The following is a 24,404-nucleotide window of genomic DNA, read 5'->3' on the forward strand; positions in this document are numbered from 1 at the left end:
TCCCAGGGTTTTACACCTCATAGGAGGAAATGCATTATGTGCACCCAGACAGGAGGATTCCAAAATTGGGTTACCTATTCAACTATGTCCCGAACATGAAGGGTCGGGCAGAATCAAGAAAGATGCCTTCCCAGCATCTGTGATGAGCGTGCTTCAGGCCTGGGCTTCCCCACAGATGCACCCAGATGTGGAATCAGTCTCAGCAGTAGCAAAAGTAAGAGTGGTCGGGGTGGGAACTCTCTACCGACCCAGAGAAGCTGCCTTAGCGGGCAGAAGCCCACTGCGAAAATGTGCAGCTTAGTTTGCTCCATTCAGCTTCTCCATCAGGTGGGTCCCTGTGGCAGGAACATTCTAGAAACAAGTAAGTTGAGAACCGTGGGCCCTGGCAGCACTAAATTTGACCTGGTGCACGCAGGTGGCACTCGACAAAGTGGATGGATACCACTGAGGCCGAAATGAAAGTGGGGGGCCCAGAGGGCAAGGAGCGATGCGAGGGCTTTGGGCAAAAAAGGTGATGGGCAGTGACAGAAAGATGCGGCGGGAAACCCAAGTCTTGGGTTCCAATCCCACCGCTGACGTCTTTGCCCCTACTTCCTCCTCTCTGCCTCCTCCCCACCCTTCTCCTTATCCCTCAGAATAAGGGCAAATGCCTTCCTGACAACTGGGGAGAGGAGCGCTTTGCAAATATCCCTTGATTCAGAATTCAGACGTGGGTATAAACCAAAGGGTCCCGAGTTTAAGTTTTTGTTAGGTAGAGAGGACTGTCTATTACTTGGGGGGCAGGAGGTCTCCTACACAGGTATGTCACACCTAATTTAATACAGTACTTAAGTGTTAACTCTCCAATAAATTGCTTGTTGTTTTTCCTCCCCCCCTTTGCCAACCCTGCACTTTGCAAGGACCCGAGGCTCTTGATGAAATAGGAGGAATAATCCTTTCTTTGGTGTCTGCCATCAAGATCTATTTGGTAACCCACTCCTCTAATACCGCCTGTGCAGAGAAATAATTTCAGCTCCCCGTTAATTTGAGTATTGAACTGAAATTCTGCAGCTGCTTGCTGCCAAGCCTGAAAGCAGAAATTAATTTCAATGACCCAGGCGAGTGGAGGGGAGCTCTGTCAGGTAATTAGTCTTCGTCTTTCGCTACTCAGGGTCTATCACTGTGCTAATCCATACATAAACCCAGGCTTTCCCCGAGTCGCTGGCCATCTGCGGGGCCGTTTAACTACCTCTCGCTGAGGCTCGCCGAGAGCCTGGGCATCTGCAGGGAAATGACAGCTCCCTTTCCTGTTTCCCTGCCTTCTACCTATTTAGGGCCCACAGAATTAATGCGGCTGATTTACATGTTCTTTTCCAGTTTGATCGAGTCTGCTGTTGATTAAGTGGAGCTTGGGGTGGAAGAAGGGAGGGGAAGGGTTCCCACTCCTGCAGCGCTCTGACTTGCCAGTTTATTAATGAAAGAGGCACCCATATTGATAGCCAGGACACGACAAGTGCCACAATTACGGGGTATGTCCTTCCAGGCATCTAATTAAGAAGGAGCCTTTTCTGCCCTGGAGGGAGTTGTACTGTCCTATTTGCATTCGATTCTGCCTTAGGATAGGGGCTCCCCTGCCTTTTCCTTTAGGAAAATCTCCCGGGGGAACCCAAGACCCTACACCGGAAAAAAACAAATGCAGGTATGGTAAGCTTTGTTCTCCATGAGGTCCTTCGAAATCCAAGGCAAAGAATGATTTCTGGAGAAGGCACCTGTTCACAAAATGCAGCCCGCCTTCCTCCATCCTGTCCCACACTTCTCCGGACTTCCAACCCTGAAGGAACCGGGTGGGGCAGTGGAACACATCAAAAAGGAGCCATGGTGATTTATTGAGCACCTAGGAGAGGACTTCCCAACCACTAGCAAAGCTGACCGCTAGAGCAACTCTGGGAGGACTTCTGCTGTTCATTTCACAGACGAGAAAACCAGAGCCAGCTCCGGGAAGGTCCACAGCTGGCAGATCTTTCTGGCTCAAAGTCCTTCCTTCCTTCCACTCGAAGGAACACACAGAACACTCGAAGGCTCACGGGGCGAGTCTGCAGGCCCCACTGTATCCCGGCCGAGAACAGCTGGCCTTGGGGGGTGCGCTGATGTTTTCAGAGAGCTCAGAAATCTGGACTTTCACATGAATTTCTCCTTGGATGGTGTTCATTCGTCCATTAGCCAATGAAGCTGGGATTTGGATGCAACTTCAGAGACTCTACCTGCCTTCCTAGAATCAGGATCTATTTTTTTAACCACGTTTGTTTATTATCATTATTATTTTAATTTTGAATACCTCATTCAAATGAAAATGACCCAGCTTTGTTGGCGGGCTTTGCCCAGTCTCTCTCCTATCCAGGTGGTCGCACACTCTCAAACTGTCCCCAGCACAGTGCCTGATCTAAACTGCAAACCACAGTGGTGCCCAAAGGCCTTCCTCCTGGTCTCTCCAGGGTTGATACCAGATCGTCACTCTCCCTTTTTAGCAGGTCTGGTCCCTCGCAAAGGCCAGCTGCAGAGAAATCCAGCAGGCGCATCGTGAGTCCGTGGCCCTCTCCCCCGTCCCACCTCTCCTGCAGAGTTCTCTTGAGCCAATCCTGGGGTTATTCCCAAGTCAGGAAGGAGCCAGTTATGTGACCCTGGACACCTGATCATGTGCAGAAGTATCCTTGGCATCTAGAGACCCAAGGAGGCCAAACTATACAGGCCTGTGTTTCTTTTTCCCCTTTATGTTATTGCCCAAAACAGAACAATGGTGACTGAGCCCTGGACAGCAAGCCTGACTTTCTACTTCAGTTTTCCTACCTCTAAAGTGGCCTCCACATCCCTCTCTCCTGCCTGTTGGGAGACTGTAAAAGGGAAGCAGGCCTGACACTTAGTAGGCCTGCAGGACATCAGGCTCCCACTACCAGCTCCCAGGACGTCTTGATTCTCTTGCTTTGGACTCATATTGTGAAAGCTTTATTCTTCGGAGTTTTTTGTTCTTTTTTTTTTTTAAGACTGAAGTTTGGAAATGGGAAAAAACCAAAGCAACACAAACCCCGAATCTTCATAGGAGCTACAACTGTGAAATCTCCTAATCATCTCTCATTTTAGGATCAATTCCTAGAAATGACAACATTCCTTCCCAAAGGAGAGAGAGGGAGACTTGACAAAGAGAACAGTAAAGTGTTAAGGCTCTAATGTATTTTACTGAAATCAGAAATGCCCTCTCCTGCCTCTGACCCCCTTCTGTCCCCTCCAGCCCTGCTTCTGGGGGCACTGAGGAAAAGTCAGAAGCATTAGTCTGGTGTCAAGTAGCCCTGCCACCCATATTCTATGAGAGTCAATTGCAATTAACAGGGCCATTCAGAAAAGGCAGGTACAGGCCAGACAAAGGAAGCATGGCCAGATCTTATCAGAACCCGAGGCTGGCAGGTCAGGCCTTTCCAATGCTGTTTGCATGTGGTGGTGGTGGGGGGGGTATAAAAAGGGTGGTGGAGGAAGAAGAGCTGGGAGTTGGGGGAGGAAAGCTGGACCAGGGAGGAGGGAGAGGCACCTGGAGCGAGAAGAGCCAGCCAACGGAGAAGACAGGTTTAAAAATGGAATGGCAGACCCTGAGCGCATTCCTGGGGTTCAGACCCTGACTCTGCCCGTAGGACACTCACACAAGTCACTCACCCCTCCAAGCCTCGGTTGGCTTATCTGTAAAATGAGAAGGGTACAGTCACGGCACCTTCTTGTTTTGTTTTGTCTTGTTTCATTGTCCTGTGAAATAATGTTTGCCAAGTGCTACATGTCACGCCCACTGCGAGCCCACTATTCTAGGAGCTGCACTTCAAGGTGGCAAAGGGATACGGAGATCTAGGAGAGAAGCAGCTTCTTGATGCACGTATCCCAGGGGGAAAACAAATACCGCAGGACAGGGAACCGGGCGGAAAGGGACTCCTTGTCCACTGGTGGGACCAAGCATGGGCATGTCTCCTCCTCTCAGAGAGAGGAAATCTCCTGCAAAAAGGCAGTCTTCCACCTAGCACGCAGGTCACAGATGCTGACACCAAGCTCAGAGGTTCCTGGGAAACTTACATGGCTGGAGGCAGGCCTGCACATGCTGCAGCAGGCCCCGGGCCAGGGGACCATTACCCAGGCCACATGTGCTCTCCCCATGGCTCCATTTTGACATCTCCCCACCCACCACCTCCAAGGTGCTTCAGTTTCTTTCAAACAGAAGAGAGGGAGCACCTACCGCGTATTTAGTTCTGTGCCATTTACCAAGGGGCCCCCAGAAGAACCACCTCTATCACCTCCTCCTCTCTTTCTTTGTTCTGAGAATGCCATCAGGGGCTAAGGAAGTGCAAGACAGCAGAAAGTTCCAGAAAAATTTGATTTCAAAGCCCAGGTGGGCCACTGATGAGTAATGTGACCACAGACCATTTGCTTGAACTGTGACAAGCCTCAGCCATCACACAGGCCATCACACAGGGGTGGGAATACTCACCACGGGAGTATTGCAAGCAGACACAGAAAATCAGAGGTGGGGGGTGGGTGTCTATTTGTTTTTTACCATTGCGGGTTCCTCGAGGTGCTCTAGACGGGCAGGCACTGGTAGTTTGACCGTCAGCTTCTCTCCCATGGGCATGTGCCCGTCTGGAACTGGGCAGACGGGGGAACAAGTCCAAATCACACCAGCCTCTTTGTTGACATAAGGGGCTCTCTCCAGTGCAGACCGATCTTACGAATTTTTGAAGTGATCAAGCTCCTGCTGGCCCAGTGAAGAAGTTATCGGAAAGGACCAGCCAAATTAACTGGAGGTTGACTACTTCTTGATCCTCTTCCAGAAACAAGCGCACAGCTCGAGGGAAGGTGGGAGACTCCTCTCTATTTTTACTTCCCTAGCTAAGCTGCCTATTTTTGTTCACACGCCTCGGTAATTGGGTGCTTACCTTTCAGACCCTCTTAGAATTCCAGAAACTGGAGGCTAAAAAATCTATTAATTTAAATTTTTAAAAGTTCCCATGGAGCGAGAGAAAAGGGGGTCATTACAAGTAAGCAAGAGGACTGCGCCGGTGGGGGAGGAGGGCAGTCACTCGATTTTCTATCAGGAAAAAAATAACACACAGCAAAACCTCATTAAGTCAGTATCGGTTTATTCAAAAGAGCTTATCATTTGCAGCAACTATTCCCCAATCAACTGGATGCCTCTATTGTAATCTTCTTTAATGCGGAGAGCCTGATAATTAAATATATTAATATATCAGAGAGGCCAGACTCGGTTTATTGGGTGGCACGGGGCATTCGTGGCGACGCGGCTGAAGTGTCCAGCAAAACGATCGTGCCTAGTAGGGTTTCAGTCCCACTCAGCTTCCTCACCCTGCGTTTTGCACTATCAAAGCTTTCATCTGCTCTATAATATGTCTAGGCCTTATCAATAATAACATGTTTCCATTTTAATATACTACCTTTTATTAAACTGGAGCCACAAACCCTTAATAGCCATGGCCTTTTCAGGGCACTTTAATCACTACTGGTGAGCAGATGTCCCTCGGAGGAAAACACGGGCAATGTTCAGCAGCAAGGATGGGGACCATCCATCCACCTTCGTGGGGGCAGGATGAGTTACGGGATTGTATTACCAATGCAATTAGGCCGGGCTCCCTGCACACTTCCACAGCGGACGTCTGAGGTCTGGACAGCAAGAGGCGCTTTCCTCTGTGACCTGGTTTCCGAAGCACTTTTCTTCCCAAAAGCGGCCACCACTGATGCCTGTGGAGGAGGGCCAACTCTGGAGGTTTTGTTTTTGCTTTAATTAAAGTATAACTGACATACAATATCCTTTTAGTTTCAAGTGTGCATCATAGTGATTTGATATGTTCATTCATTACTGAGTGATCCCCAGAATAAGTCTAGTTGGCTGTCACCAAAGTTACTAAAATATCATTGACTATATTCTCTAAGCTGTACATTACATCCCATGACTTGCTGATAAGTGGAAGCCTGTACCTCTTAATCCCCTTCCCCTATTTCACTCATTCCCGAAACCCTACCCTCTGGTAACCAACAGTTTCTTCTCTGTGTCTAGGAGATGTTCCTGTTTTGTTTTGTTTGTGTATTTGTATTGGGGGGGGGCAATCCATATATAAGTGGAGTCATATAAAATTTTTCTTACTCTAGGTTATTTTACTCAGCATAATACCCTCCAGGTCCATCCCTGTTGTTGCAAATAGCATGATTTTATTCTTTGTAACGGCTGAGGAATACTCCAGTAGACACAGGTACTACCTCTTGATCTGTTCCTGGATGGATGGACACTTAGGTGGCTTCCATATCTTAGCTATTGTCAATGATGTGGCAGAGGGGTGCATAGATCTCTTTAAATTGGTGTTTTCTCTTTTGTCAGATAAATACCCAGATGGAGTTGCTGGATCATATTTTTAATTTTTGAGGAACCTCCATACTGTTTCCCACAGTAGCGACAATAATTCACGTTCCCACCAACACTGTAGGCGGCTTCCTTTCCCTCCCCAACCTCGCCAACACTTGTTAATTCTTGGTATTTCTTCATCTTTTTTGAGAGCAGCCAATCTGACAGGTATGAGGTGGTATTTCATTGTGGTTTTCATCCAACTCCTGAGTTCTGTGTGCGCCTGCCACTTACAGATTTTGCCCAACACAGACAGCCAGGTCAAACCAACACCTAGAGCTTCTCATGATGACGGCGAGGCCGGCAATGGCGAGCACGATAATGACTGTGAATGGTGCTGATGACAGGAGGTGAATGGCGATGCTCGCTAAGCACTGAGCACAGAATGTAGCTGTGTGTGTGCCATTCGAGGACTTTCTGCATCTAATCCTGTCAGCAATGCTCTGAGGAAGAGACTGGCACAGCCTCCATTCTGGAGACAGAGACACTGTGGCTCAGGGAGGATAAGAGACTTGCCCAAGGTCCCAGAAAGTAAATGTCCCACCTAGGACAGGAATGCAGGTAGGAACTCAAGTTCCACACATTACTCGACACTCGGTGTCTTAATCTGTTCAATTGCAATAAGAAAATACCACAGATGGGCAGCTTAAGCAACAGATATTTATGTCTCCTAGTTTCTGGAGGCTGCGAAGTCCAAGATCAAGGCATGGGCAGATTTGGTGTCTGCTGAGAGCTCTCTGTGGGGCTTACAGATGGCCTGGCCGCCTCAGGCTGTGTTCACACGGCCGTTTCTCAGTGTGTATGCATGTGCGTGTGCGTTTGCGCATGCGCGCGCGCGCGCACACACACACACACACACACACACACACACACACAGTGATATCTCTGCCCTCCTCTTTCTTAGAAGGGCACTGATCCCACCATAAGCGTCCCGCTGTCACGACATCATTCAACCCTCATCACCCCCAGAGGCCCCACCTACTATCACAATGGGGGTAAAGGCTTCAACAGGGGAGTTTGGGGAGTTACATTCAGTCCAACTCTGTCACCCTTCTTGTCTGGCCAGAAACAGCACATCCGAACCCCTGCCCTTCCTCCCAGATGAGTTGTCCCTAAGGTCCCTTAGTCAGGACTTAAGGCAGCGTGGCCAAGATCCAAGCCCAGCTGCCATCCTTCCCCAGGCCTCCTGGATGACGGATTAGAGGAACAGCCAGTCATTCATCCCACGGACAGCATAGTTGAGTCTCAGACTGAAAGAGTTTCATGCATCTGATTCTAGCCCAGAGCTAGACCCCAGCTAGTCCCAAGTCCGACAGCACAGTCCTGTCAGCCACAGACACTGAGGGGGAAAGAGCATGGTTTGGGCATCAGAAAGAGTTAGATTTGAATTCTAATGGTCCTAGGCAAGGTGTCCTGTCTGGACCGTGGGGAAAGCGATCCTGCAGGGATGCTGTCAGGACTATAGAAGGAACGTCCAGGGGAGTCACGGCACAGACTGTGGCACGTTGCAGAAACCCCAAAGTACCAGCACATGCTCACCGAGCCCTTTCTTCCTACCCTTGTCACAAATTCTGCACCTCCCCCAACCCCCTACACACACACACACACACACACTCTCTCTCTCTCTCTCTCTCACACACACATGCTCACTTGCACACTCTCTCACACATGCCACACATATCCCATGTCACACATAGACACTCACACACGTGCATGCTCCAGCCTCGAACAGAACCTGTAAGCCACTGGCTCTCAGCCTGACTCCTGCTGAATGAGGTTCGTAGGCGGGACCCATTCCCATCCGTTCTGAGTCCCTAGGTGTGGAATGCTGGGAGAGCACTTTTGGTGGAATGAGTGAGTAAGTGAGAGAGATCTTAAAAGGATGACTTAAGTGTCAGTCACTATATGATCCGCAAAATACCCAAACTTGGGTATTTCAACATCCATTTGTAACAAGATTCTTGTTATCCCCTAAACCACCTGCTGGTTCTTATCACTTGTATTTTATGGTAAAAGTCTCAGAAGAATGACTCTAACAGGAGAAACGTTCTTCCAAATGCAAAGAGAAAATGGGCGGGGCAGCGCTGGCAGGTGAAGTGAGGCACAGGGTACCACCCCCGGGGGGTCACTGTCTCTGCTTGAGGGGCTGCTTCTTTGGGCCACTCAGGGGTCAACTGCCAAAAGGACACGTGGTCCTTTGGTTGGCAGAGCTGGGATCACTTGGGGCAGAGAAAAACCTAGCGAAAATCCTACTCCTCTGCCCCCCCTTGCTGACGCCCATGTGAGTGGAATGGAAAATGGGTCCCTCCCCTGTGTGAGGCCCCCAGGAGCACGGTCCAGGCTGCAGTACGCACCCCTCAACCCACAGCTGTCTTTATGAATCATAAATAACACAGAGAAGAAAAGCAGGCCTGCAGCTCGACTCCGCTCTTCCCAGCAAAGCAGAAAAGCGCGCAGGAGGTAGCAGACATGGCTTTCTCGAGCGGCGGCCTGGCAGCAATCTGTGGGTGGAAAGCAGGGGACCTTTGTAGTGGTGTCGTGGAGCAGAGGCTGCTCGGCGTGTTCGCCAGAAGCCTGCGCAGGGAAGGGTTGGGAGCCGTGGCTCTGCGTGTGTTCTGGGGAGCCCAGGAAGGACCGAACCAGAGTCCTGAACTCGTGGTCCTCCTTCAAAGGCAGACTAAGTACACGGTCGTTGGCTCGGGCTTGTTGTTAGAAAAGGTGGGACTGTGAGGAAAAGCCAGGCCTGGAGACCCAGGAGCTCTGATTTCAAACCCCTGCTCCGGCCCCGACTAGCTGGGGGGACCACCTGGTCACCCCAAATCTCGATGTCTTTGTAAGACAATGATAACAAATGTTGGGTCCTTCCCCTATGGGGCCCTTTCTTTCTCTCACACTTGGGGAGACGAGGCCAAAAAAAAGTAATTGAATGTGTCACCCCTCGGCGCTGCCGGGACAACACACCACAGCTAAGGGCTCTAGAGACCTGGAGTCCCAGATGGGAGTGCCAGCGAGGACCCCTAAGCGACGGCCCTCATCCTTGTTCAGATCAGCGAGGTGCCTTTTCTCTCGTTCCACACATGCTAGAAGGGGCTGCGGAGCTCTCTGGAGTCTCTTTTATCTGGCAGGAAGCCCACGGGAAAGGGCTCCGCCCTCATGAATTCCAACTCCTCCAAGGCCCCACCTTCTAATACCAGCATCTTTGGGGGTTGGGATTTCACATATGACTTCTGGGGAAATATTTATTCAGACACTTGCAGTGGCAGGAGGAAGGGTCTTCCGGTGGTTTGCCTAAGGCACTGTAAGGGTCACAGGGACATCTCCCTCATTGTCCCCCCTCCCTTTCTGGGTCCCATCTGACCTACTCCCTCCCCCTCTCCCCCATAAATAATATTTGCGGCATCAGGCAAGGGAGCATCCAAAGGAAAGGGCTTAGGTTACGGGGAGCAGACCAGCTCAGTACTGACTGCTCATGCTCAGAGCACGCCAACCTACTGTGCGCCGATTACCATGCTCCGTGCTGTAGGGGATGACGTCATGTATTCCTGCCTTCCCTCCAAAAAATCCTAGTAAGAAGATGCAGGTATTAACCTCATTGTACAGAGCAGGAAACAGAGCTTAGAAGGCATAACTTCACAAATTCTTGAAAACATGATCCAAATGAATCCTAATTTATGAGCTAAAGCAGGGGAGGAAGACTACTCCAGGCAGAGCCAGCGGCCTGTGTGAAGGCCCTGTGGCAGGAGCAGGAGGGCTGGCAGGCTGGCGGGGAAGGGGAGCAGGGAGGGAGTAAGTAGTCACGTGGCAGGGCCTTCGGGACTGGTCAGGATTGGGGGTTTTATCTTCAGGGACAGGAAGAGCCAGTGAGGGATGAAGCAGGGAGTGGCGAGGTGGGATCCCCAGTTTAGAGACACGACTCTGGTGTCCACTGGAAGAAGGGACTTCAAGAGCGGCAAGAAGGAAGCAGGATGCCTGCTAGAAATTCTGAAGACGCCTCTGCTAACTCACAGATTCAGAATTCATCCTACGCTGCGAGCACGTGTGTTGGAGGAAGACAAGGGAAGGCCAAACCTCACTAGTGTTTTCTGTACCCCAACCCTTGTGGAGGGGGGAAAAAAAAAAGACCCAAGCGAAAAAGTCTTCCTGTTTTTAGAGTCTTTTAAATGGCATATGAACTCCAACGGGAAAGTCCACCACTCCAAAGGGCAAGCAGAAGTGCCCTTTGAAAAGTTTTAATTTTATTTTAACTTTGCTAAATCTACTTACATTCACATTTTGAAATATGCATGCATGCTAAAACACTGCAGTTATGGTCTATTGGGTTAAAAATCCACTTTTTGGAACGGGTTCAAAGGAATACTTATACAAAAGACCTCAGAATGGAAAGTAATTCTGTAGAGAAAATAGAATGGAAACATCCCCTAAATAAGCAAGATAAATGCACAGGGAGGAGGCTGGAACCATCAGTAACAGGAGGTTCAAAACAGCTGGACTTTCAGTCCCTCGTCATCAGCGTCAACATTCATACCTTTCCAAGCTGTCTCCTCCGCTGTTCATAATTCAGTTGAAACCAAGAAATTAACCCTCAATTTAAGACAGTGAAATTCCATCCTAGCATGCTGCTCACAAAGCATGGGGTGACCATGGTATTTATTTTGCAAAGTTCCATACAAAGAGAGCTAAAAAAAAAAAAAAAAAAAAAGAAAGCTGGAATAAATCCACCAACAAGCATTTCTGTGCTTCTTCTGTGTAATTATCCTTGTATGGGGAGGCATACAAAAGCGGAAGAAAATATGGTTGTTATCCTGAAGGAGATGGCAATCCTCTGAGGGGGGTGCTTCTTGGCCCTCAGGGTGTCTGAAAATCACATCAGGAGTGCCAGAGAAATCCAGATCAGGGCACCCACACTGCCACCCAACTCCCACCATGTGACAAAGGCCACATGGGGACTGGGAGTTTGCATTTTAAACAAACAAAGGGGCTTCTGATGGGGGCTGGGATTCCCAACCCGGGAACTGAAGGAAAGAAAAGCTTTGGGAAGAATTGGCAGCACAGAGCCTGACTAGAGGAAGAGGTCTGACTGCTTGTCCAGCCTCACCCTCCCCTGGAGACGCCCCCAGTGATGGCAGCTGTATCAGATGGGGGAACATCCAGCCCCGGCTTTCATGTCGCCAACAAAGGGCACAGATCCTTTGTGTGGAGGTTCATTCCACTGTAAGACAACAATTGAGCGTCCTTCCGAGAGCCTTGGAAAAGAAGGTGCTTCTTGAACCTTCCTCAGGAGGAACACATTCCAGTTCACTCAACCCTTTTCCTGATGCCCTGGTCCCAAGACCCTCCTCACTCCTGTCACTCTCCTCAGGATGACTTCGAGTCTGCCACTAATACTCTCCTCAGGTGATACCCCAAATGGAAAACGTGATTCCAGACATGGTTTGACCAATGCCAAGTCCAAGGGCGTGTGCCTCTCTTGAACTGGACATTTATGTTTATAAAGCTGTCCAAGGGCACATCGCTTTTGTCAAAGCCTGACATATCTGATATCACTACAGACTCTATTCTGCACCTTTCATTCATCTAGGAACCTTTCCAAAAACTAGAGAGAGTTAATGCCACTCACGCTGTTGCCTAGTGGTCCCCACTCTCTTTCTTAAAATTTCAGAAACTATGTACTGAGTTTTTCGTTCCCAGATTTCCACAGGTATTCATGTCAAGGTTATTTTCTTCTCGTCCCTGTGAGCTCGTCCTCCCTCCCCTCCCCCCACACGCATTCTTATTCTTTCCTTGCTCCGTCTAGGTCACCTCTTCCTTTTCCCTGCTTTCCTCTTCTCCACGATTTCAGCAAGATTTCCAACAGGCACAGCTGATGCTTTTTACTCAGGACTGCCGGTGTCACAGAACATGAGGACTTGAAGGGGCCTTGGAAAAGAGCCAAGGCAAACCCCTCACTGTGGAGGTGAACACACTGGGCATCGAGGGCACAGGTCACAATGACACGCCCAAGTTGGGTCCAAGCCAGCATTAGGACCCAGACCTTTTCCCTGGCTGAGCATTTCTCATAGCCTGCCTTGTTCGGACGTGGAGTCTCAGCTGTGGGGCCGGACAGGCTCTAAGGCTCCTCTCCTGGGATAGGTATGGGGGCAAATGCCCTAAGAAAGACGGTGCCCTGTAAGCTCCCTAAATCAGGTACAGTACAATGCTAAACGAGAGCAAGAACTCACTTCTACTCCTCACTGCTCAGATGGGATTTCTAGAAAAGCAGAAACAATGCCGCTGAGATCCAGACATCACAGGAGCACTCTGCCTTTTGTGGATGTGCATGGCATGGGGGAGGAGGAGGCACACAAACGGAACCAAAAAGGAAATGAATTAAAAACAAACATCAAAATGCACCTTATGAAGACGGCGGACACAGAAGCCAACTGCCAGAGCGCCCGATGGCCAAACCGGGGACAATCTGAGCAAGAAGACAGTCATGCCGGGCTATAACCCAAAGTGGAGGGTAAATGTCCATGAGCCCGCACTGATGTAAAGAAATGAAGGAATAAATAAATAACTGGGGGAGAAGGGACAAACCCATGCGAAGGAATTCCTAATGGTTTACGTAGATGCTATGCCCGTAAGGAGTGAGAACATAAATCCCTACTCCTGTTGTGTGGGCTGCACATGGCAACCTCCTTCCAAGAGGAACAGTATGGAAAGGATGGGAAAAGAGTGACTGCGGAGAAACGGGACAGACACTAGCTAAGCCAGGTGAAGAAAGTCCGCGTCAACAGTGGTAAGTCATCTTGGCAGAATGTGAACTTAGTATGATGAGACGAGAAGGGCATTCTGTCTCTGGGGTCTCCTTAATCCCAATCTGATCAGGAAAAAAGAAATCAAATTCCAGCACTGGGATATGGTACATAATCCCTGAGAAGCATACCTCACAACGGCCCATGAAGTCTTGGGGTGCCTGGGGGGGCTCAGTCGGTTAAGCATCTGACTCTTGCTTTTGGCTCAGGTCATGATCTCAGGGTCCTGGGACTAAGCCCCGCGTCAGACTCTGTGCTCAGCCGGGAGTCTGCTGGGGAGTGTCTCTCTCACTCTGCCCCTCCGCCCGCTCGCTCACGCTCTCTCTCTCGCTCACTAAAATAATAAATAAATCTTTAAAAAGGGGAAGGGAGCATAAGGAAAGTCTGAGAAACTGTCTCTTTCCCAAAGAGCCCAAGGACACAGGAAGACTAAATGCACTGTGGGAACCCAGATGGACTTCCAGAATAGAAAGAGGCCATTTGGTAAAAACTAAGGAACTCTGTATGAACTGTAGACTTCAGTGAATACATTATTACTACTTATTTAATTGTAGTCAATGGACCTGATTACGTAAAAGAGGATAACAGGAGAAATCGGGTGTGAGGTGTGCGGGAACCCTGCTGCAGGGTCTCCATTTCTCTGTCAATCTAAAACTGATCCGAAGCACAAAGTCTGTTTCAAAAGTTACACACACACACAATAAAATGAGAGAATAGTATACAGAAAAGCAGATGACCTTCTGGAAGCGGGCTGGGGCAGGGAGATGCTCTGATACTCTGAAGTGGGGATGTAAGGTCTGGGGGGACAGGCTCCAGGGCCTCCTGTCCTACGGGGAGGCAACAGCTAGAAAAGACATGTGGGGAAGGACACAATGCATGGGGTATCCTGGTCTCCCCGGCAAAGGGAGGACTGCAGCTGACCCCAGAAAGCCGAGGTGATGGTGGCTCCACCAGCATGATTTGCAAGGCTCGCCAGCCGCGCTTCGCAGGTCAGAACTGGAAGTCAAGACTTGAGCCCACTGTGGATCTGTGAGCTGTAAGTAGCATCCAAGCAAAGAGGGTGGGAGGTGTCCCAGCACGTCAGCAAGAACACCTCCTCCCAAAGACAGGCGCATGGTCCACAGATAGAGGCAGAACTCCGGCCTGGCTGGGCCACGAGTAAGGCTTTGCAACGGGGCCACAACATTTTCCCCTTTTAGGCTCAGTGAAAAATGTTCTGTGCACATGCCCTAGAGGTGAGCACCCTCTCTCATAACCAGGGCAGCATTCAAAACTGTCTTCATAACATCCTGCTCCTTTAGGCAAATGAATTCAAGCCAGAAATTGTAAGGGGAATAATACTTTCCCGTTCACCATTGTGCCTTTCTGCAATAAATAATTTCTAGTGAGGGTGCTAGAGAATTCTAAATGATAGACATATTATGTTCATGAAAGACAACTTTAAGAAAAATCTTTCTGCAATAAAAGTGAGGGTTTTCCCCCCTTCTTGGCATCCCAGCTTGCCATAGAAATGAGTGATTTTCTGAATTTCTGCCAAGTTAGATGGTTCAGCATGCTATTAGATTAGTCTGTTTATACAGAAACAGCCCAAAATAGGAAACACACAGAAGCTATTAAAGATATTGTCCTGTGAGGGAAAGATTTGAATGGTTTTCTTACTGCAAGTGGGAAATAAGATATGAGTCAGTATTAATGTGATAAAGAAGTTAATGCGTTCCAAAGCAAACCATTGGGTTCTTCATCTTGTTTCAGAGGTGACAATAAAAGGAACACACAGACAATTATTTAGGGTTGGGTGAGCAGGGAAGGTAGTGAACGCGGCACAGCCTAACCAGGCCTGCCAGTTAGAAACATATCCCTCTTCAAAAAATAATACTGGGGCACCCGGGGAGTTTTCACAGGGAAAGATGGTTGGTGGTCAAAAATAAGAAAAAAAAAAAAAAAAGAAGAAGAAGAAGAAGGAAGACTAAATAAATATATAAATAAAACAAGGTTTCAGAAATTCAAAAGTGAAATTCCAATTTCACTTCTGCCCTTGGGTTGCTCCATAAACTAATGGAAATCATATGACCTCTAAGGTCAATGTGATTCAAGACAGAGGACTTATATTGAGTTCTCCGTGTGAGATGCTGTGGACTGTTACTTTCCTCATCTATAAAGTGCACAGTGTGACCTATACCTTGAAGTCACCTCGTCCTCCTCAGTAAGTCACAAGATGACCTATGGGTGAAAGACAGGGCCACGGTCCGGCCACAGCAGCGGCTCCTGACAGCACTTTGTGATAGACATATGTGACTCCATAAGTAAAAATATGTCGAAAATGCCCAAATAAAGCCTGGTGTTATGTATCATTTTCCTCTTAGGTCATAGATGAAAATCATGAAGATATAGGGCTATCTCACAAAATGCAGATTTCTTATGGGGTCATCATCTGCATGGCTGTCTTCTGAGGCCTGCTGAGTAACTTAGAACTTGCTGTGCAGCAGAGGAGCAAAGAAAGGTGAATTCTCTGCTCTCTGGAATGCGTTTGCTTTCCTACTGCTGTGTAACAAATTACCACAAATTTAGTGGCCGAAAGCAACATACATTTATTATCTTATAGTTTTCATAGGTCAGGAATATGGGCATTACTTAGTTGGGTTCTCACCTTCAGGGTCTTGCTTGGCTGAAAACCTGGTATTGGCTGGGCTGTAGTTTCCTCAGAGGCTCTAGCAGGGGAAACTGAAAAACCTTAAGCTCCTGCAGACTACTGGCAGAATTCATCTCCCTGAGACTGGAGTAATGATATCCTTATTTTCTTGTTGTGCACTTTGGGCCCTTCATCTTCTAGAAGATTCCTGCAGTTCCTTGCCACATAGCCCACTCTATAGCCCCCCTCACAACATGGCAGCTTACTTCCTCAAAGCCATCAATGGAGACTCTGGCTTCAGACCCTCCTGAAAGGGCTATCACTTGATTAATCCAGGCCCACCCAGGAGATCTCCTTTCTGATGAACTTAAAACCAACCCATCTAGGACCTTAATTACATCTGCAAGATCTCTTCACTTTGCAGTGTAAAGTAGCCTAATGAAGGAAGTGACGATCCATCATGCTTTCCGTATTTTATTGTTTAGAAGCAAGTCACAGTTTCTCTCTACACGCAAGGGGCGGGTGTTGCACCAGGTAGTGGACACCAGGAGATGGGAAATCAATGGGGCCACCAAACAAAGGAAGAAAACACAGGGGATCATAAAGCTTCATCTTGGTAGTGTCAGAATTACTTCATTTATGAGTGTGCTTAGAATCTTGGAGGGTGGAGAGAATCAAAATAGAGCCCTGTACTTCTTTCGAATAACCATACTTTCTCAAGGCTTTCCTGGAATTACAGGCTGCTAGGTAGTATGTATTAAATACAGGTATGCTTAAAATGTACACTTATATCTTAGTTACTGATACCCAGGTAACCAAAATCGTCCTTCCATTAGCGCGACAATGAACTTGAGCATCTAGGCGCACCAGAGCATCAAGAAAAGCCAAGACGGGTTCACAGGTAAACCAGTGTCTGGTTGTCTGAAAGACCAGAACAACATAGGTTCAAGGAGGACCGTGAAGGGTGGAATGTGATTAGCTGGCCAAGAGATGCCAAGTTCTGAGGTCTCCAGACACAAGAAAAGAATGTGCAATGCCAAGAGGGGAAGACAAATCAAGAGCGGAGAGATGGGGGCAGGTAAGGCTGGAGAAGGAGGAGAAAGTAAAGCAAATTTGATACAGGGAGGGACGAAGGGGTTGGGGGGATGGGGCAGGGGCCGGAGGGGACGGGGGAACATTCAGCCACCAGTTAACTGAAAAGTTCAGTTAACCAGAATGATGTGCCAGTTAAGTAAGATTCCATGAAGCTTGGCAGCCTGATTCTGGTCATTAACTTTAATGTTTTCAGAATCCCGGCACTTTCACAGGTGTGCGTGGAAACCATCTGGTTTTTCTGCTCTATCCTGCCTATTAAAGCCCAGTATCTTCAAAGATAAATTGTGGACCATGGGGTGGGGGAGGGATGGGGGTAAAAGCCCTTACCACAGGATTTGCCTTCACTAAAAAGAGGCTTTCAATAATCTCAGAATGGAATTGTTTTATTTTGAAATTCGGATATTAAAAAAAATAATAAAATACAGTGATATGCTTTAATATATAGGAACACCACTTGGGGAAGTAAATTACTCAAAAACAACATCCCAACAAAACAAATGCAGTATGTGGTGACCCAGACATGATAAATGAAAGAAGAAATAAACTGAGGTAGGGGGAATCCATATCCAAAACCATGTCTTTACAGTAGTGATGTTTATGAATTTGACACCCTTGCAAGGAGAGCTCACGCAAGATTATTTCTATGCAAATACGCATTTTGCCAACTCAATAGTATGCAGGAAAGGGGGAAAAAAACCCAAATATATTTCTTGAAAATCAATTCTTGCGCAGTACAAGTGCATCAAGAAACAGTAAGTACACTGGTAAATATTAAAATGCTGTGTCAAATGCAAACTTGTTGGAGGATAAGGGTCCCGGATACAGGGGACAGGAAACCATTGCACACTGTCCAAAATTGAATATCTAAGTCTGCCAGTGATAGAGCCACTTTCCTTCTTCCAGGGACAAAGCCTGAACACTGAATGTCCCAAGCTTTGGGTTCCCTGTGGCTCACAGAGCCGGTTCTGCAGAAGGCTTCATGGAGCACATGTACACAACATAGCATGCTTCCTGATTGGAGCTGCCACCCAAAAGCTCCAAATTCTGGGAATCGACAGGTTCTTAGGAGAAAGCCTCGGGCCATTCCCCTTAACAACCATCCCTCCTAAATCCCCAATGAACCCAACCTATCATTTCCTGGTTAGGGCAATTCCTTCAAGCTCACATTGCAGAAAGTGAAAGGCATAACATTCTTCTTCTTCTTCTTCTTCTTCTTTTTTTTTTTTTTTTAAAGATTTTATTTATTTATTTGACAGAGAGAACGATCAGAAGTAGGCAGAGAAGCAGGCAGAGAGAGAGGGGGAACCAGGCTCCCTGCTGAGCAGAGAGCCCGATGCAAGGCTGGGTCCCAGGACCCTGGGATCATGACCCGAGCTGAAGGCAGAGGCTTTAACCCACTGAGCCACCCAGGCGCCCCAGCATAACATTCTTTATTAGACATCCTTTCACCATTAGCTAGTGAGGGTACCATCCTGATCAGCTGTGTGTCTAATGCTGTCTAGCATTATTAGCTCCAGACTGTCTGGACATTTGAAGTGAGACATCAATCTGCCTTCTCAGTGTCCTGTGGTACAAAGGGACAGAGCTGGGTCTAAAGGAATCCAGATAAAGATAAGGTACATGTGTTGTTTTCTGCTTGTCTGTTTTTTACCATGACCACCAACTTCTTTGGTTTTATAGATACAAACTGTGCACCACTGAGGCTAGAAATTGCACAGAAGTGGAGGTTGGAAGGGGACCCAAGAGGGGGGTTCTCGAATTATCCTATTAATGTGGGTGCCACTTACTCACGTGTGTCAGTGTGTGTAAACTCACTGAGGTATATCACAGGGCAGTGTGTGCCCTTTTCTGCTTTTATTGTACTCGAATAAAAAGTTGAGGAACCTGCCGGGTATTGACGGTGGCCTGAGTAAGGTCTCCATCGCCCGGTTCCCTAAACCCAAGGCTCTTACTTGGGGAAGAGCCTCATGAACACATCCGAGGTGCCAGCAGAAAGCTTGTCAACGGAGTGCTGGACCATGGATGAACTGACACATGTCACAGGAAAGCAGCTCCAGGCTTTCCTCTCTACCTCTTGGTCCTATCTTTTGGAGGTAGGCACCTTTCTCATGAGTCGTTATAGACAGTAAAAAGATTTAGGCAATTCTAGCTTCATTCTTTGCAGGAAACACAGATTCTGTTCAAGAAGAGGCCTGTTAGGAGCTGAGCTATGTTTTCTTATGAACTATGTTTTCTTAAGAACTATTTCTTTTCTTAAAAATCTTATGTCCTGAGCCCCTCCCCCACCTCAGGATGTGACTATATTTAGAAATAGAGGCTTTAAAAAAGTAATTAGGTTAAAATGAGGTTGGTAGGATGGACCCAAATCTGACTGCTGTCCTTGCAAGTAAAGGAGGTCAGGACACAGAGACGCACAGAGGGAAGACTCTGTGGGGACCCAGGAAGAGGACAGGTACACTGCACACCAAGGAGATGAGCCTCAGAGGAAAGCAGCCCTGCCAACACCTTGACTTTGGGCTTCCAGACTCCCGAACTATGAGAAAATGTCTGTTGTCTAAGCTGCTCAGGCTGGCATACTTTGTTATGGCCGCCCTAGGAAACTCATACAATGTTCAAAGTGAGAATGGCTCCAGCATTTTCCTACTGAGATGGGAAGTCTCGAAGAACAAGGCTTTTGGAGTCAGGGATGCTGGGACTTGAGCTCCTCCCCTGTGGCCTGAGGCCAGTCATTTCCTACTTCCATCAGAGGCAAAATGTGGAAAGTAACAACCTCATAGGCTTGTCATGAAAGTTTAATTAGATAATGCAAGAGCGGTGCTGAACACCATGTCAGGCTCATAGATGGGGCTCAATAAATACTAGCTGTTAGCACTGTTGATAGGATGATGATAAAATGAAGATTAGAAAACCCTTTCTGGCCTGTTATAATAGTTTGTCATAACAAAGTGTACCGTGCAAATGAAATGGTCCTACACAAAGGCCAATCAACATTTTGATTCATAGAGATGTTGAAATATAGCAAGGCAGCTTCATTCTATCATTCAGACAAACATTCCCCAAGCTCCTGGGACACCGAGGCACCATGATGATGGGCTAAGGGACATGGAGCCCACAATGGCGCTGAGGGGACGAGGAAGCGCGCGGGTGTCCTGGACCAGGCAGGGTGGGGTGGGACCCGCAGGGGAATTGCAAGCATCATGGGAGAATAGCCACGGGCAGGGAACTCATTCTAGCTCTGGGGCTGGAGGCCACATCTTACCGATTCTCACCCACCGGCCTCAGCACAGAAAGGGCACTACCCGTACTCACACTGAGTCACTGCACACAGCTTCCTGAATGAGGGATCAGCTGCACACAGTAACGTGGCCCATCAGCAGAGCCGCAAGTCTGACCACTTTCTAAAATTGAACTGACCAGTGAACTCGGAGAGTTGAACAAAATGACCAGACTATTTATCTGGTGGCTTGCCCATTAAAAAGGTCTGGCAGGGATGCCCAGACTATCCCTGGGTTGTCCCTTCTCAGGATGTCAACTATCTTAAATTTGTCCCTTGTTGGGGAAAAAAAAAAAAAAAAAAAAAAAACAACCCACAAAAACCAACCAAACAAACAAAAAACCCCCAAACATTAAATAACACCTTACTTGCTAAACAAACAAAGAAGTGGGGTGTGGGTATATGTGTGTGAGCGCGCACATGCATGCGCCAGCACACATACACAAACCCGGAGAAAGCAGACAACACACCTATCACCAGCACCTCTGCAAAGCTCTGGTGCTCATGGAGTCACCAGGTAGAGAATGCCAGCCAAGGGAAGGGGAAGCTAATTAATGGTATTTTATTGAAGATTACCCTACTGACGGCCAAAGACATCATTTCTTTCCCTCCTTCCTCATTTCCTTTCAGCACAGCCTTTTGAACCTACCATGTAGCAGGCCCTGGGAGATGTGAACAAGAGCAAAGGTATCCCATGACCCAGAGAAGCAGGGGTCTGGAGCGGGTCCTGGAGCTCCAGGAAGCATCTTCTAGAGTAGTTACACCTTCTCAAACGACAGGGATGGTGGGCCAGAAACGTAGAGTGTGCACCATGTTTCCACAGAGTCATAACTCAGCCTCCCATCTACCAAAAATGGTAGAAATCTCTAAATTCAAATTTAACTAAAAACCGAAAGCTTACAAAAATGATTTCACAACTAGAAGCACACAGGAGAGATCCCAAACCCAGAAGATGCTCCCTATTTCCTAAACATCAACGCATTAGCCTCACCTGCCAGCCAGACTCAGGCAGAACTGTGCACGACACCCAGCCCAGAACCAGGCATTATTAAACACATGTGGGCTGATTATCCAAGCATCACAACAAGCTATGGAAAAGAAAAAGCTAAGAATGCATTTCAAAGACAACCACACCAATATTTCTGGGGTGTACATAAAATAAGGCAGAGGCTGTTGTTGGTACTCGAACTCTGCTTCACTCCACCTTAGAACCCAAGAGGAGTGGTCTCTGGCACTGGACTAAGGTGAAGGGGGAGGTGTGTCCTTCATTTGCCACACACTTCTGCCCTCTTTGGCACAAAGACATACTTTCCTGAAGTCAAAAGGTTGGCCCTAACAAATGTGAGGTCAGCTCCCCAGGGTCAACTTGAGGAATAATGTGGAAAGATGTCTGGCACAACCCACAGACATAAAGAGACAGTGGTTTTGTGATTGCCCAGAGAGCTTGCCACCTCTACCCCACCCAGGTTATAGGGGATGCCTCTGGGGCCCCAGCCTGAAAGGCAGCAATCAGACTCAAAGGAAAAGATGTGTGGAAGATGTGATAAGCATGATTTTACTAACAACATATAAATAAGCCATCTCATTCTGCTTCATTCCCGCTGCTTGTGTATGTACCCACGATGTCAAAGCTAGAAATGGCCTTATGAAACCCACAAGGCTCTGACCAGGGCAAGTTCTTTCAATAACCATTTGGTTAAAAAAAAACAAAAAAAACTGTCTAGTGTTGACTCTAAATTATTCATCTTACTGAGTGTGACTATCCGTTCATTTTTCAGAGATTTTCAAACGTTTAATTACAAGGTTCTGCCCTAGGGCAGCATACAAGGTTCAGCAAATTTTCTGTAAAGAGCCAGACAGAAAATATTTGAGGCTTTGTGTGCATATGGGCTCTGACTACTCAGCTCTGCCACTGTAGCTGAAAGCATAATAGACAGTCTGTAAACAAATGGGTATATCTGGGTGACCAATAAAACTTTATTGATGGAAACAATTCCCAGGCCTGATTTGGCCACAGACTGTAAGTCTGCTGACCTGTGTAGTACCTAGAATGTGCAGCATATCACATTTTGAATTGTGAAAATTTCTGAAACACATCTGGCCTCAAACGTTTCAGACAAAGGGTTGCAATCTTGAAGTTCCGATCGTGAGAAGTGCTCTATGTGGGAAATTTCTTTACAAAGAACTGGGACTTTCCTCCAGTCAGTGCTTGGCTGGTCTCCCTAAGTACTTTTTGGTCACCTGCTGTAACGCTCAGTGACAGCAGCGGTGATTTCAACTTCCATCTGCAACCCAGGTGTGCGGAGCTGGTGCAGAGCACCTGCTCCGGGTCAAATTCCACAGGATGACTTGCATGTGGTTTTTCAGGGAGAGAAGGAGGGTGAATGCCCCCTTTGAAAGAGTAAGACATTAGGAGGACAACAATTTTCCCAAAGATAGATTTCCCAGATGACCCTCGCAGGCACCCATCTGTTTTCAAGGGTCCTTAGAATGGGGAGCACTCAAGCCGCGCCAGGGTCCAGACGACCACGTGTGACCCAGTGTGGGGCATGGCGCACACTCACCAAGGCTGCAGGGAACACACTGTGGCTGTGATACACTGAGGCTTCTGCAAGTTCTTCCTGCTCTAGCCTCTGAGGGTCTGGCAGTACTCGGAGCACCAGGCGCCAGGCCTTGGGCACAGACATCTGGGTGGTCAAGGGTGCTGGGAACTGGCACTGGTGGTCCTGGTGCCCTCGTGTGTCTTTGCGGACAGCGGAGAGAGAAGTGTCTCTGAGAAACAACATTCAGGGAACCCAGAAGTATTCGGAGGGGTTACAAGAAGGACAGAGGCTATGGATTCATGTGAAGGGGGCAAGGCAGTGACAGGCAGGCTTGGTAGTGACCCCATGGCTTCTAGAAGAAACAAGACATGTTAATATCCATTAATTCTTGAGCACTTACGCTACCCCAGGGGCTGTGCCGAGCGCCTTAGGGACTGACGGTGGTTCTCATACTCACAGCAACCCAGGAAGGTAATTAGCCCAATCTTCATTTCCCAGGTGAAAAAAAAACCAAAATCAAGTTATGTGCCCAGGACTACCTTGTTCTGGAAGTGCAGTAGAAAGGCTGGAGCCAGCAGCTTCCGAAGCCTAAGCCACGCCGCCTGCCACAGATCCTGGCCCTCCATCAAACGGCGCCTCAGGAACTGTTTGGGCCCAAAGAGCTTGTCTGACTTCAAAGTGTAGTCTTCTTTAGAAAACCATTCAAGTAGCTTTACCGTCTTTCACATACCTTCAAGGGTCCTGACAACTGCCTTTCACTCTTGTTTATTTATACATCATTGCGGGGATCACTCTCGGGACACAATGCTCCCAAAATGATCCAATTTGATCATTATGTGGTAAGCAAGGTCTGACCCACAAACAGTGGTTGACCCGTGTTTTCTGATTTCCATCTGTAGCCACCAAGACTGTAAAGAATGAGAAAGTGCATGCTGGTACTTTCCAGGATTCCTGAGAAGTCTAAGTCTTCAGTGAATATATACTGGATCCCCTCAGCCCCATCTGCGTTGCTAATACTACTGCCATCAGTTACGTGTGGCCTTTCCTGCAGGCACCCGTGGATGTTTGGCTTGGATGTGTGATTCGCTTTGGCCAGCAGAATGAAAGAAGCACTGCTATGCCCCTTCCAAACAGAAACTTGAAGAGCCGTATGTGGTTTCCCTCTTCCACAGTAACAGTATTCTTCCGGTGGGACCGGCCCTTCCGCTCTATCCTGGAATGAAGGCAGTACCAGTGTAGAGCAGCAGCCAAGCCACAGGCCACGTGCGACGACTGAAAAATGAGTGACGCAGGGCTGCCTGGGTGGCTCAGTCAGCTAAGCCCGACTCGCTTTCGGCTCGGGTCATGATCATGGAATGGAGTCCTCCATCGGGCTTTGCACTCAGCAGTCTGCGGCTCTCCCTCTGTCCCTCCCCTACCTCCCTTAGAAATGGATAAATCCTGGAAGGAAGGGAGGGAGAGAGAGGGGCAGGGAGACAGAGAGGGAGGGAGAAAAAAGAGAACAGGAAGTATGGGTTGCCACACTGAGTTTTGGGGCTGTCTGCGCTGCATAAAGCAGGTGAACGCTGACTAATACAGCCTTCAACGCATTTTGACACAGAACACTGCACGAGCCTAGATTCCTAGTTGGCTAGTATGACCCAAAACGGTGGGC

At 48.1% G+C, this 24,404-nt stretch overlaps 1 protein-coding gene across 4 annotated transcripts in view; it reads right to left on the reverse strand.

Moving 5' to 3' along the window:
• Positions 1 to 24,404, reverse strand: part of WWOX (WW domain containing oxidoreductase) — a 711,319-nt gene that overhangs the window by 260,092 nt on the left and 426,823 nt on the right. The window contains exon 9 of one of the 4 annotated variants that reach the window (XM_059153115.1): positions 4,953 to 5,760. The exons of the other annotated variants lie outside the window; for them this stretch is intronic. Within the exon in view, the coding sequence (XP_059009098.1) occupies positions 5,614 to 5,760 (147 nt within the window). The 3' untranslated portion in view covers positions 4,953 to 5,613. Of the gene's footprint in view, positions 1 to 4,952; positions 5,761 to 24,404 lie in introns of those variants that run through there. 4 annotated transcript variants of the gene reach the window in all.

This window comes from Mustela lutreola, chromosome 16, assembly GCF_030435805.1.
Source record: "Mustela lutreola isolate mMusLut2 chromosome 16, mMusLut2.pri, whole genome shotgun sequence".
NCBI lineage: Eukaryota > Metazoa > Chordata > Mammalia > Carnivora > Mustelidae > Mustela > Mustela lutreola.